Below are 13,838 nucleotides of genomic sequence, written 5' to 3' on the forward strand. Positions count from 1 at the left end.
CGCCAGAGGGTTCGGATCCCACATACAGACCGGTTCCCGCTCACTGGCTGAGCGAGGCGCGGGAGCAACACCGAGGTTTGCGATCCCGTTGCCGGTCCCCGGTCCGGTACGGGGGCAACACTGAGGGTTGCGATCCGTTGCCGGACACGGAAAAAGACAAAAGACAAAAAAAAAAAAAAAGACCTCCCATTAGCCCTGACTCTTGTAAGCTACATCTGCAAGATTTTGACATGGATGTTTTTCCTGACTCCCAGCGGAACCTCCGCAGAGACAAAGATCGACGGAACATGTTACAGTTCAACCTACAGACGCTGCCCAAAAGTGCCAAGCAGAAAGAGAGGTGAGATTGCCATCCTCCAGAACAAGGTATCCTTTCTGGACTGGCCCTACTCAGAAACCATAGCGCCAAAGCAGGAGGATGGTTGTGTTCCCCACGACTGAAAGAAAAAAAAAAAGAAAGAAAAACTTCCTAACACCATTTAAGCCACCTTTTAGTCTGTCATTCTCCAAGGAAACTCATTTGTGGACATGCACACTGAAGAGAAACAAAGGCAGATATAAGAAAAGACTCTGGAGCTTACCTGGGCTCAGTTCTGCTGTGGCACAATTCCAAGAAGCCCCCTTAATTCTGTGTCCCGTGAGGTCCCTGGCGTCGTGTAGTGCAGCAGCCGCTATGCCCTAGACAGTCACTATGATGGAGTGAAATATACCTAGTTGGTATTTGGGAGCAGTTTGCCGCCTCTAGCATCTCCAGTGTGTATCCATGTGGTCTGTTCCTTTCTATAAGACCCTGTTTTCTGTAGTTCAGAGAAGTAGTGATGATGTTGAGGTTTACCTGAAGAGTATGGCAGCTTCAGCCCTTTGAAGAAGCTCCTGACTTAAAGATCTGCACTGAGATCACAATATTCTGTCTTTTCAGAGAACGCATACGACTGCAGAAAAAATTCCAGAAGCAATTTGGAGTGAGGCAGAAATGGGACCAAAAATCACAGGTACTGTATCCATTCCAGAATTCTGTCTGGGAATTCAGGTTTGTTTTTATAACAGCTTTATTGAGATATAATTCACCTACCATACAATGTGGTAGTTTTTAGTCTATTCAAAGATGTACAACCATTCCTACACTCAATTTCAGGCCATTTTCATCACCCTAAAAAGAAACACTATACCCTTTAGCAGTTACTCCCTATTCCCCCAGGCCTAGGCAACCACTAATCTATTTTCTGTCTCTATTTCCTTTTGTGGATATTTCACATAAATGGAGTCATATGTGGTCTTTTGTGACTGGCTACTTTTATGTAGCAAGGTTCATCTATGTTGTAGCATGTATCAGTACTTCATTCCTTTTTATTGCCAGATAATATCCTTCGTAGGGATACTCCTTTTTTATTGCCAGATAATATCCTTTGTATGGATATACCACATTTTGTTTAGCCGTTCACCAGTTGATGGGTATTTGTGTTTCCACTTTTTGGCTGTTATGAATAATGCCACTCTGAATGTTCATGTGTAATTGTTGGTGTGGGCATGTGAGAATAGTGGATGTGTAAGCAAAAGTGAAGTTTTGTTACTCCCTATTCCCCCAGGCCTAGGCAACCACTAATCTATTTTCTGTCTCTATTTCCTTTTGTGGACATTTCACATAAATGGAGTCATATGTGGTCTTTTGTGACTGGCTACTTTTATGTAGCAAGGTTCATCTATGTTGTAGCATGTATCAATACTTCATTCCTTTTTATTGCCAGATAATATCCTTCGTAGGGATACTCCTTTTTTATTGCCAGATAATATCCTTCGTAGGGATACTCCTTTTTTATTGCCAGATAATATCCTTTGTATGGATATACCACATTTTGTTTAGCCGTTCACCAGTTGATGGGTATTTGTGTTTCCACTTTTTGGCTGTTATGAATAATGCCACTCTGAATGTTCATGTGTAATTGTTGGTGTGGGCATGTGAGAATAGTGGATGTGTAAGCAAAAGTGAAGTTACAGGCAAGATGGATGGTCTCAATAGCCCAAAATTTATTTGGAACTTTCACTTTTGGTATTCTTTTCATGGCTGCAAAATAAATTTCTTTTTCTTTTTCTTTTTTTTAAAAGATGATTGGTAAGGGGATCTTAACCCTTGACCTCTTGTCAGCACCACGCTCTCCCGAGTGAGCCAACAGGTCATCCCTATATAGGGATCCGAACCCGTGGCCTTGGTGTTATCAGCACCACACTCTCCCAAGTGAGCCACAGGCTGGCCCTACAATAAATTTCTTTATTTGGCTTTCCTCATTCCTAAGGTTGACAGTTTGAAATATGCAGGTGTTTGATTGGGAATGAGACATTTTCTTTAATCATGATATCTGTACCATCTCTCTTTTTTTTTAATCAACTTTATTAGGTATAAACCTTTGTATCCACTACCATAATCAGATTTTAAAAATTTCCATCTTCCCAGAAAATTTCCTCATGCCCCTATGCTGGCAGTCTCCACCCTGTTCCTAGGCAGCAATTGATCTGATATGTATTACAGTAGATTAGTTTTGTCTGTTCCAGAATTTCGTATAAGTGGAATCATATAGTACATACTCTTTGTATCTGGCTTCTTTTATTCAGCACAGTGATTTTGAAATTCATTCATTGTTGCATGTATCAGTGGTTTATTCCTTTTTATTGCTGAGTAATAACACCATTGTTCAAATATGCTGTAAATTATCTCTTTACCTGCTAGTGGACATTTTGGTTGTTTCCATTTTGGAGTTATGAATAAAGGCATTTTTAATTTGTGTATTTTTTAAAAAGTGAAATTAAAATTAATGGAAGTTACATTTTGCTGGATATGATGCTTGCTGTACCGAGAACAAATAGTTAATACTCCAAGAGAAATACAAAGGAGTTGCCTACATGTTCCCTAGATGACATCATTCCCTTGGAGTGGAATCCAGTTTGTTTTTGAACTCTTGATCCCTTCATTCCTCTTTCAGATTATAAACTCCTAGGAGTCAGATTCTATCTTGGAAAACAGCCAGCACTATATTTATTAAATAACAACGCTTCCCATTGTTAACTTGTTTTCTGCATAAGTTTTGCATGGGCTGTAATTTTTTTCTCCCAATGGTTTTCTGCTACAGAAACCCCGAGACTCTTCAGTTGAAGTGCGTAGTGACTGGGAAGTGAAAGAGGAGATGGACTTTCCTCAGTTGATGAAGATGCGCTACTTGGAAGTATCGGAGCCACAGGACATGTGAGTAGCATCTTTTACTGCTTTCTGCCGCATTCTTATGATGGATATTTTCTTAAACTCTATTATTATCAAAAGGATTTGAATCCACTTATTCAAAAGACATTGCATAAGACCAAGAGAAAAGCAGAAAGACATTTACTGATATTAAACTTGAGATGTCTTTCAACTTCCTAGCATCATGAGCAAAGGTGAAAAAAAAAACATTGTTATATAGCTCTTTGGGCAGAGAGAAAAGGAATAAAGCAGAAAGAAATTTGCTGATATTAAGCTCCAGGTTTCTCTCAGGTCCCTAGCATCCTAAGCAGAAGAGCAATAAGATTATGTTACAATCTTTTGGTGGAAAGAGAAACACAGCAGGGCTGGCCGGTTAGCTCAGCTGATTAGAGCGCAGCAAGGTCGAGGGTTCGGTTCCCCATACTGGCCAGCCACCAAAAATATATATAAGAAGAAAGAAAGAAAGAGAAACACAGTAGTTCTTTAGGAGAATCTTTGCTTCTCCTGACATTTCAAAAAGCTCTTTACCTCAAAGGGCAGGTAGATGGACTAAGTTAGTGGGGAATCAGAGTACCAGACCAGAAGACAGCCCACCTGGGTGCCTCCATGACTAGTTATCTCCTGTCCTGGCTTTGGTCTCCTGTCTTTAAAATGGGGAGGCTCGGTGAATAAGTTGTTGGCTGTGTTCTGTGGGGCTGCATCAGGAGCTAAGAGGACAGGAGACTGAGCAAACACTCAGAATTCGTCTCGCCTGTTCTGGTCAGAGAGACTTTTCCATGTTATATATGTTAGACATCTGGTTAAGACTTGTGATTCCCTGGCTTAAAAGGAAAAATATGGGGGTGTCTTCTCCTTTACTTTGCATGTCTTGCCTGCTCTTCCCTCAGCGAGTGTTGTGGGGCCCTAGAATACTACGATAAAGCCTTTGACCGCATCACCACGAGAAGCGAGAAGCCACTGCGGAGCATCAAGCGCATCTTCCATACTGTCACCACCACAGATGACCCTGTCATCCGAAAGGTGTGCCCCCTTCTGCCCCTTCCCACCCGCTCAGAATGCTGCCAGCTTCCACAGCTGGGGCCTCAGAAAGAACAGAGGACATGGGAATACATATGTATAGTTTGGATCCTTAGATAAAAATCTTCAGAATTGGACTAAACACTTAAATAAAAATAAAGGCAGTTTGCTGGGTAGACGGTAGATGTTGGCATCAAGCAGAGCTGACTCTAATCCTAGCTGTGCCATGCTTCCTAGCTTCACCTCTCTGGAGCCTTAGTTTTCTCATCTGCAAAAGGGAGTAAATGCCACTGGGGCAAGGGTGAAAGCACCATGAAGCACTTGGCTGGAATTTAGCGAGTGCTTAGGTGGCTGCAGTTCCACCATAGCCAGGGCAGTGACTGCCACCAGAAGAAAGCTCTGCTCGCTGGTTGGTTTGCCGCAGCCGCCGCAGGCAACTAGGAGAGGCCTGGGTATCTGAAAGGAGTTCTTATTCCTGTGAATTTAGGTGGCAAACAAAGGAATTCTTTGCTGTTCATGCGAATGGGCAGTTCCATCTAAGAGTGTACTCAGATCTTTCTCCTTCATTCTCTTTGCAGCTGGCAAAAACTCAGGGGAATGTGTTTGCCACCGATGCCATTCTGGCCACATTGATGAGCTGTACCCGCTCAGTGTACTCCTGGGACATTGTCGTCCAGAGGGTCGGGTCCAAGCTCTTCTTTGACAAGAGGGACAACTCTGACTTTGGTAAGAACCCTGTCTGGGAAGAACTCAAAGGCATTGGGTATTTTTGTTGGCTCAGAACGATTCCCTGGTACTAGAGAAGGATAGAAAACAGTCCATCTTCCCTGAGGGCATTGACAGTGATGTCTGAATCCCTCCCGTGCTCCTGAGACATGGACACAGGATTGTCCCTGCAGTACCTCCTTGGAACATCAGCTTTCTTAGTCCTCACAGCACCGTAATGGGATGCTTCCAGATGTTGCTTATTTAAATAGCACTTTCCTTACTTCTGCTTTTGTACCATCTTTAGTGTTTACCTTTGTGTGTGTGTGTGTGTGTGTGTGTGTGTGTGCGTGCTTCAATGTATTTGTAAAGGAAAAAATACATATGCATATATTTTATGCCATAAACATAAGTATATGTACACAGACCATAAATGAAAGCCAGGTCACTCAAAAAACAACAGCAATGAAAACAATAGAATATAATTATATTCTGAGGCTGAGACCTGAGGCCTTCTCTTTGTTAAGAAGCTAACAAAATGAAACATACTCTTGAGGAATCAAAAGAGATTGAAAAGGGACAATTTTCTTGCTGTGTGATTGAATTTAATGTTAAGTATCTAAAGTTATCCAGGAGCACCTGCTCCCCTCCCCCACCCCATGTGTCCCACACTTGGGAGACTCATGTTAATAGATGACAGTTCACTGAGGAAAGGGCCTCTGTCACTTGGATCTCCACATCTCCCCGTGGTGCTGTTGTGCACATTGTTGGTAACTCTTTGTTGCATGCATGTGTGACCGTGCCACCACTTTTGCAGACCTCCTGACAGTGAGTGAGACGGCCAATGAGCCTCCTCAAGATGAAGGTAATTCCTTCAACTCGCCCCGCAACCTGGCCATGGAGGCAACCTACATCAACCACAATTTCTCCCAGCAGTGCTTGAGAATGGTGAGGAGACGAGACTGCCTGGCATTGACGGATGTTTATTTAGTCAGCTACTGTCTATTGAGCATTTGCTTTGTGCTAGGCTTGGGGTTGTGGGGTTGAACCCAACAGGTACAGTCCCTCCCTGTAGCAAAGGAGTTAGGAGCTTCGGCTCTGAGGTCAGACTGTCTGACTTTGAACCATCGATCCACCACTTAATAGCTTTGTGGTCTCAGGGTTTCTTTTTTTTTTTTTTTTCCTTTTCTTTCTTTCTCAAAATTAATTTATTTTAATTGACACATTGTAATTATACATGCTTATGGGTACAACATGATGTTTTGATACATACATATATGTTGTTTAATAATCAGGTCAGGGTAGTTAACATCAGTCACCTCATGCATTTATCATTTCTTTGTGGCAAAAATATTCAAAAGCCTCTCCTCTAGCTATTACGTGATATACAGAACATAATGTTAACCACAGTCACCCTATTTTCTTCCTGTCTAATTGTAACTTTGTGCCCACCTGCCAACCTCTCCCTGTTTTCCCTTCCCCCATCCCCTTCCCAGTCTCTGGTAACCAGTGTTCTACTCTCTGTGGGGCATGTCTCTTCTCTGTAAAATTAGAATACTAGTAATCTTGTCTTACTTGGACACATGATTCCTTCAGTTATTTAACAAATACACTGTTGTGTACAAATACATTGTCGGAGGTGCTTGGTATACAGCAGTGAACAGAACATAGTTCCTGCCCTTGGGGAGCTTCCTTACAGTGGAGAAGGAAAATGAACACTAAATCAATTTATATTCTGTCAAACAGTGATGTGCACTGAAGCAAAAAACGAAGCAGAGTAGGGGCGTGGCTGCTCATTAACTGTTGTAATTCACTGGGTGCTAACAGTCGGGGGTGAAGTAGGCATAAAACCCACAGGAGATCAGAGCCCCTCCTGGGTCCCAGGGACCCGGCCAGGGCTATACCTCAGCAGAGGTGCTGAGTCTGGCTGATTGCCTTGCAACAAGGTTAGGACTGTCTCGAGGCACCTTTGTCATTTTTGCAGGGGAAGGAAAGATACAACTTCCCCAACCCAAACCCGTTTGTGGAGGATGACATGGACAAGAATGAAATTGCCTCTGTTGCTTACCGGTACGTCACTTCTCTGGTGAGGCGCTGTGACGAGATTGGAACACAGACTGTTTTGCTTTGGGGTGATACATCTGAAATACAGATTTCAAGTGACCATGTGGGTTTCTTCATTGCAGTTATCGCAGGTGGAAACTTGGAGATGACATTGACCTTATTGTCCGCTGTGAGCATGATGGTGTCATGACTGGAGCCAACGGGGAAGTGTCCTTCATCAACATCAAGACACTCAATGAGTGGGACTCCAGGGTGAGACACCACCTTTTGCACTCTGTTCTGTGACACCACGTCTTTATTCGCTACAGTGCACGTTGTCGCAGGCTGCCTGTGTGGGCTATTTCCTCTCCCCGTCATTACTGATAGTTTTGTTGTTGTGTTTTTGTTTTGTTTTGGTCTTATGAGTTTTTTCTTCCGCTTAGTTCCTCAGTTTGAGAGAGAGAGAGAGAGTGTGTGTGTGGAGAACTATGTTAAGTTTCAAGAATTTTTCTGCTTATTTTGTACATAGGAACCAGTAACTCCCTTCTGGTACTTTCTTCTTCTCTGTCCCATTCTGACCTGTTGGCTCTGCTCTCTGTGAGCATCTGATTTTAATGTCTCATTATTTGGACTGGCAGTTTTCCTGTAAGCCCAGCAGCTCTTCTTTTTGACCTCTTTTTTTATTTATTACAGCCACTCCTTCAACTTTGTGATTCCTTTTTTCCAACTTCTTCACTTAATGACTTCAGAGACTCTCAAATCTAGCTGAGAATTGACTCTGAAGAAGCATCTTGAAAGGAGTGTGCTCATTCATTTGTCCTCTTTGCTTCCTCCCTCATGCTGGTGGTCCGTGACTGTTGGGCTATTACTCTTTCTCAGACACAGCTTGTGTGCCACGCCTGAATTGAAGTGGGTGGCCGTGTTCCTGGGAGCAGCTGTACAGAATAGAGGACACTTAGGGCCGGCCCGTGGCTCACTCAGGAGAGTGCGGTGCTGATAACACGAAGGCCACGGGTTCGGATCCCTATATAGGGATGACTGGTTGGCTCACTGGCTGAGCGTGGTGCTGACAACACCAAGTCAAGGGTTAAGATCCCCTTACCGGTCATCTTTTAAAAAAAAAAAAAGAATAGAGGACACTTAGTGGGAAGGACAGCTCAGAGGGCAGGCCTGTGTTGACCAAGTCTTGTGAGATTGTTCCAAAGGCTCATTCCCTCCGCCTGCCTTAACTCCCATCAGGTGCTGAAAGAGCACACTGAAAGGTTTGCTGGGACCTTGGCCCTGGGGCCAGTGGCCTTTTCTTGGACTTTCCACCATGAGTTCCCTGTAGCATTTGGCATCATTGCATCTGTGTCACTTTGTCCTCAGTGTTTCTATGTTGCTCTAATCTCACGCATTTCTCCCCTCGTTTTTGAGTCCCAGTAGAGCCTTCTCTTAGGGTCAGTCCCCTACACAGCTCTCTTTTTCGTAAGTACTTCTTTATACAGCCTTGTAATAGTTTTCTTCTGCTCCATACAAATTAACAGAAATTTAGTGGCTTAAAGTAGTGTTCATAGTTTTGTAGGTCAGAAGTTCAGCACAGTGTGGCTTGTTTCTCTGTTCAGGATATCACAGGCTGAAATCAAAGTGTTAGTAGAACTGAATTCTCATCTGGAGGTTCTGGAAAAAAATACATTTCCAAGCTCATTCTCTGTTGGCAGACATCAGTTCCTTGCACTTGCACAATTCTGGTCCTCATTCCCTTGCTGGCTGTCAGCTGGGGGCCTCTCTCAGCTCCTACAGGCCACCCACATTGCTTGCCACGTGTGCCCTCTCCAAGCCAGCAACAGCACATCAGATCCTTCTCGTGCTTCACATCTCTGACTTCCACTGTTTCTGACCTCTGCACCCAGATTTAAGAGACTCGTGTAGTTACGGGAGGCCCATTCATATAGTCTCTCTACGTTAAGGTTAATATCTGCATCATCCCTTTTGACATATAAGGTAGCATTACCGTGGGGTGATAGTTCATCTTAGTCACAGGCTGTCCCCACAGACAAGGGAAGGAAATTTGGCAAAGGCAAGGGTCATTGGAGGCCATCTTAGAATTCTGCTTCCCTAAGCCTCAACCATGAACTCTATAAAAATGACTCCTCAAATCTACTCTGACTTGCCTCCTGTTGTTTTTCTGCTAAAACACCTTCCCCTTCTGGTGTCCTCATTCTTGTCATTGTCTCTGGCTTGGCCGTCCAGCTGTGAACATCTCTCAGTCCTCCTTTACACTCTTCTGTGTTCCTCTCAGGTATGCTCTGTCCTCTTACTCAGTTCTTGGTTGTTTGGGGTTTTTTTTTCCGTTCAGTTCTTGATTTGGAATCTCCTAAACATCACCCTAGTTTAGAACCCTATTCATCGTGCCTGTTATTTTGCATTTCTCTCCTCACTGACCTCTGTATTTGTCATCCCCCTTATCCCCAAATTCAGTTTGTCTCTGCCAATTAATTTTCCAAAACACTGCTTCTATCATGCCATGTTACCTTTGACCAGTCACTTCACTCTGGGTCCACCTTCTCACATCTGTAAAGGAGGTGGTTGGAGAAGATGCACTCTCTGGGGTTCCTTTCTGCTGGGGTGGGTGTGTGTGTGTGTGTGTGCGTGTGTGCGCTTGAGTGTATGTGGCTGTGTGCGTGCGTGCATGCGAGTGTGTATGGGTGGGTGGGTGGGGGTGTGTGTGTGTGTAAAGCATCAGACTCTGAGCTCTTCACTCTCTACAGGCCTCTGCTCTACCCCCCCACCCCCACCCCCCAGGCTGACTCAGCCTGTCTTTCCCACTCTGCCTGTCTTTCCCACTCTGCCTCTCAGATCAGGACCTTCTGTCACCACCTGCAACTTGTGCCAATATTCCCCACTTTGTTAACCATGAAGCCCATCTTACCACATAACACATAGTAAACACTTGCCTCTGCCATTTATATGGCACTTATTTTTAACCTATGTGTGTCTATCTCTCTCCAGATGAACTCTTAGAAGAGACGAATCATAATTTGTTGAGTACCTGCTGTGTGGCAGGCTATGCAAAGACAAGGGACCATGTCTTTGTCCCATAAATGATGTCTTTCCTCTGATGTAGTGTGTACTTACCCACTTCCTAGTCAAGCAGACTAGGGAGTTCCCGCTCTAGCAGAGGAGGTCCCAGGGCCTTGGGCAGTGGGAGCCTGCCTTTGCTCCTGTAACTGGGGCTTTCCTTCTGCAGCACTGTAATGGCGTTGACTGGCGTCAGAAGCTGGACTCTCAGCGAGGGGCTGTCATTGCCACCGAGCTGAAGAACAACAGCTACAAGTTGGCCCGATGGACCTGCTGTGCTCTGCTGGCCGGGTCCGAGTACCTCAAGCTTGGGTGAGAGTCCTGTCCAGGAGCTGTGAACTGATCTTCTCAATGGAGGGGTCTGGGTAGGGAGGTGAAGGTTTGACTTTTAATTTTTCCTTTGGAAAAAGCCGTGGACCGGGTATCACCATTTAATTGGCACTGGTCCCAAGTGTTGCTCTCTCTCTTTGCTGCCCTGCTCCAACCACTAATATCCCTTCCTCCCCACTAGTTACGTGTCTCGGTACCATGTGAAAGACTCCTCGCGCCACGTCATCCTGGGCACCCAACAGTTCAAGCCCAATGAGTTTGCCAGCCAGATCAACCTGAGTGTAGAGAACGCCTGGGGCATTCTGCGCTGTGTCATTGACATCTGCATGAAGCTGGAAGAAGGCAAATACCTCATCCTCAAGGACCCCAACAAGCAGGTCATCCGTGTCTACAGCCTGCCTGATGGCACCTTCAGCTCTGATGAAGACGATGAGGATGAGGAGGAAGAGGAAGAAGAAGAAGAAGGTGTGTAGCCGGCCTCTCTTTCTAGAGTGATCTGCGGGCTGGCAAGGGAGCAAGCTCTATACCTACTGTCATCTTTATCCTTGGTAAAAATTTTTGAGAGTTCCCTGAGATGTAAGGTTGGAGAAGCCATTCACTGGCTCCAAGATCTTCCAGAGCCTTTAGGTCACATGAAGGGCTTGGAGAGGAGAGTGGTCTTTTAGAGAAGTGTCTAGATTGAGGCCAAAGAATCTGGAGAAGGACAGTGAAAATCCCTGGGGGTAGCCCGTGGTGCTCCGGGATAATTGCACAACCTGAGAGCTGTCTCTCCTGCTCTGCCGGCGGGTCGCTGAAGGAACTGTCAGCCCTCTGAGGATCTGAAAGGCTTAACTTTGGAGTGGAGGTGTTGAAAACTCATAAGCAGTTCACCAGAGGTTCAGAAAGGACAGTAGACATCACATCACACAACATGACTCATTTCTTTTCACATTTTTTTGTCTTTCAGAGGAAGAAACTTAATCCAGACAGCGATGTGGAGCTGGAGTTTGTAATTCCACCGAGCCTAGGAGGGCCTCTGATGCTTAGTGGAATGTTTGACTCTTGCTGACATTTGACAGAAAGAATAAAGTTCAAGTCTGTTTAGTGTCTTTCCTTCATCATATGCTTCCATTAATGATTTACAGAGCCTAGGAGGGCCTCTGATGCTTAGTGGAATGTTTGACTCTTGCTGACATTTGACAGAAGGAATAAAGTTCAAGTCTGTTTAGTGTCTTTCCTTCATCATATGCTTCCATTAATGATTTACAGCCCCTTTCTTCTCCAAGTAGCCCTGGGAGAGGGAGGATGAGGTTCAGCAGTTTCTGTCTAGAGTTCATAATCTGGGTTCCCCCATTTGATCCTGAGAATTGTTAGCCTTACATGCCTGTTAGAGGGTGGAATGCCCAAGATATTTTTGTTCTTGGAACCCCCTGAAGTTGTCCTTTCATGGGTCGTGTTGTCAGTTGTGAGGTACCTTATGGAGGTCCTCATAATAAGGCCATTTCCACAAGCATGAGCACCTGCTGGCTGTGTGCAGGACCCAGCTGTTCCCTGAACTCACTGTCTGCGAGAAGTGTCAGGACACAGATCACTAGTAAAAAGCCAAGCAGGGACTGGTTGAGGTGGGCTGCTCATAAAGAAGACTACCTTAGAAGATTTTGGTTGATGTTCTACTAGGTGGTGATTGTAATGATTTGTAAATTGTCTTCAAGCTTGGCTTGGACTGGTGACAATCCCATGCTAGCACCCACAAAGCAATGTGTCATGTGTGATGTTCAGGATATGTAAACTAGTTTTATAAGTGGATACTATTCAGTTCTGGACACTTTATGAAGTAATTACCCTGCCAGGTATTACACTAAGCTTTCTAAAAATATCTGAGCCTCCTAGAGCACTATAATGCCAGTGGAAACAATACCATTTGATAAGAAACAGGCTTGGCTTTTGAGTAGCATTCCTAAAGTTACAATTTTAATGAAAATAATTAAGCCTCAGAAAGCAAGGAAAAAACCTATTGAAATTTGTCAGAGGTACTGGAAAGAGCAGAAAATGTGCTTGGGGAGTTTTTAATGTGGATAGACTTAGATAACACATTAAAGTGCTGTGACAAGCCCCATGGGGTTTTAAGGTTGGACCAGTAGTCACCAAATTGCCTCTTGCAAACCCATGGTCTGATCCAGCAGGATCAACTAGAGCAAGTGGGCAAGTGAAAGTCACCTTCAGGCTCATTCTCTGAAGATATTTTGCATCAGCTTCTGCTTCCTTCATGGGACTACCAAGTTGATGGCTGAAAACAATCCTGTACTCAAAAACCACAGCATCCTACTTCCTAATCAAGTGCCCGGGCCCTGCCATATCTTACCAATCCTTGTTTCCCACTACTCACCAAATGGGACCAGCAGCTATTTTAGGTACCTGATTATTTGGCAGCACCCATTCTCATAATCTTCACATCCACTAAGAAATCAACATCCCTACTTCATTTTTGGCAAAGTAGTTTGCCCTGCCTGTTTGGTTCTATTATTTATTCAACAAATGCTTACTGAGAAACTTCTGTATGCCAGATTCTGGAGAGAGCACTGGGATCACCAGTGAATATAAAAGACAATTCCTGCTCTAAGAGAGCGTTTCTCTGATGTTGATACTGGCTGTGAAGAAAATGGATATACAGCATTCCTCAGTGCTTACTTGGCATATGAGATCAGGGATGTTTTTCCTAGAGAGGTCCCAGCTATGCTTTTTAATGAAAAGAAGTTCCAGCCATGCAAAGCTGAAAGACCACACAGTTTTTTCCACGCTGCTTGCTCACAGGAAAACTTGGCCCCATTTCACTGTAGTACGTAACGCCCTTTGAAAGTTTCTGCACTATTTCCCTCATAAATGCACTATATTCTGCCCATGTAAATCTCACGCAGGGGCCATGTGCCACCCCTGTGAAGCCAGCCCTGATCATCCAGTCCACATCTTCTCCCTCCTTCCATTCATGTTGTCTCCACTCGGTTTAATTCCAGGCTCCACTTCTTAACTGTGATCTTAAGCAAATCACTTCGCCTGCAAGCCTCCATTTGGCCAGTCAGCCACAAAATGTTGGGAACAGAATCCCTCGCTCAAGTCTCCCAGGTGGTGGAAGATAGCTGTGTATGTGACTTAGCAAACGGAGCAGTGAATCAATGTGCCAAACGCTTGTGAATTGGTCGATCTGTCCTGGCTTCACCACCCTGGCTTCCAGTCCCATCATACTAGGTAGGCCAACTAGTTTACGTCTGGCTACACTAACGAGGAATGTAAGAGCTGGGATGATCTCCAAAACTCATGGGCTCCCACGCCTCACCAACATGCGGACAGGCACGGTTTAAAAAGAAGGGTCCCGTGCCCATCCGGGATCCGTTCTCCAAGCCCTGTTCCCAGCTCCCGGAGCAGCGCGCGCAGCACGTGCGCCTCTCCCGCGCCGCCGCCGGGGCCCCCCGCGGGCCGG

The 13,838-nt window shown here is 44.8% G+C and overlaps 1 protein-coding gene across 3 annotated transcripts in view; it reads left to right on the plus strand.

The window, feature by feature from the left end:
* The window catches only part of EIF3D (eukaryotic translation initiation factor 3, subunit D), a 16,987-nt gene extending 5,511 nt beyond the window's left edge, over positions 1–11,476 (plus strand). For 2 of the 3 annotated variants that reach the window (XM_008583857.1, XM_008583858.1), the window contains exons 5-15: positions 255–340; positions 920–992; positions 3,123–3,235; positions 4,117–4,249; positions 4,825–4,972; positions 5,769–5,899; positions 6,936–7,021; positions 7,138–7,267; positions 10,224–10,366; positions 10,566–10,849; positions 11,331–11,472. In XM_008583857.1, the coding sequence (XP_008582079.1) occupies positions 255–340; positions 920–992; positions 3,123–3,235; positions 4,117–4,249; positions 4,825–4,972; positions 5,769–5,899; positions 6,936–7,021; positions 7,138–7,267; positions 10,224–10,366; positions 10,566–10,849; positions 11,331–11,344 (1,341 nt within the window). In that variant the 3' untranslated portion in view covers positions 11,345–11,472. Of the gene's footprint in view, positions 1–254; positions 341–919; positions 993–3,122; positions 3,236–4,116; positions 4,250–4,824; positions 4,973–5,768; positions 5,900–6,935; positions 7,022–7,137; positions 7,268–10,223; positions 10,367–10,565; positions 10,850–11,330 lie in introns of all 3 variants that reach the window. The other variant, XM_008583856.1, reaches the window with a different exon arrangement.
* Positions 11,477–13,838: the final 2,362 nt, after the last annotated feature.

Source organism: Galeopterus variegatus, unplaced genomic scaffold, assembly GCF_000696425.1.
Source record: "Galeopterus variegatus unplaced genomic scaffold, G_variegatus-3.0.2 Scaffold3067, whole genome shotgun sequence".
Classification (NCBI taxonomy): domain Eukaryota; kingdom Metazoa; phylum Chordata; class Mammalia; order Dermoptera; family Cynocephalidae; genus Galeopterus; species Galeopterus variegatus.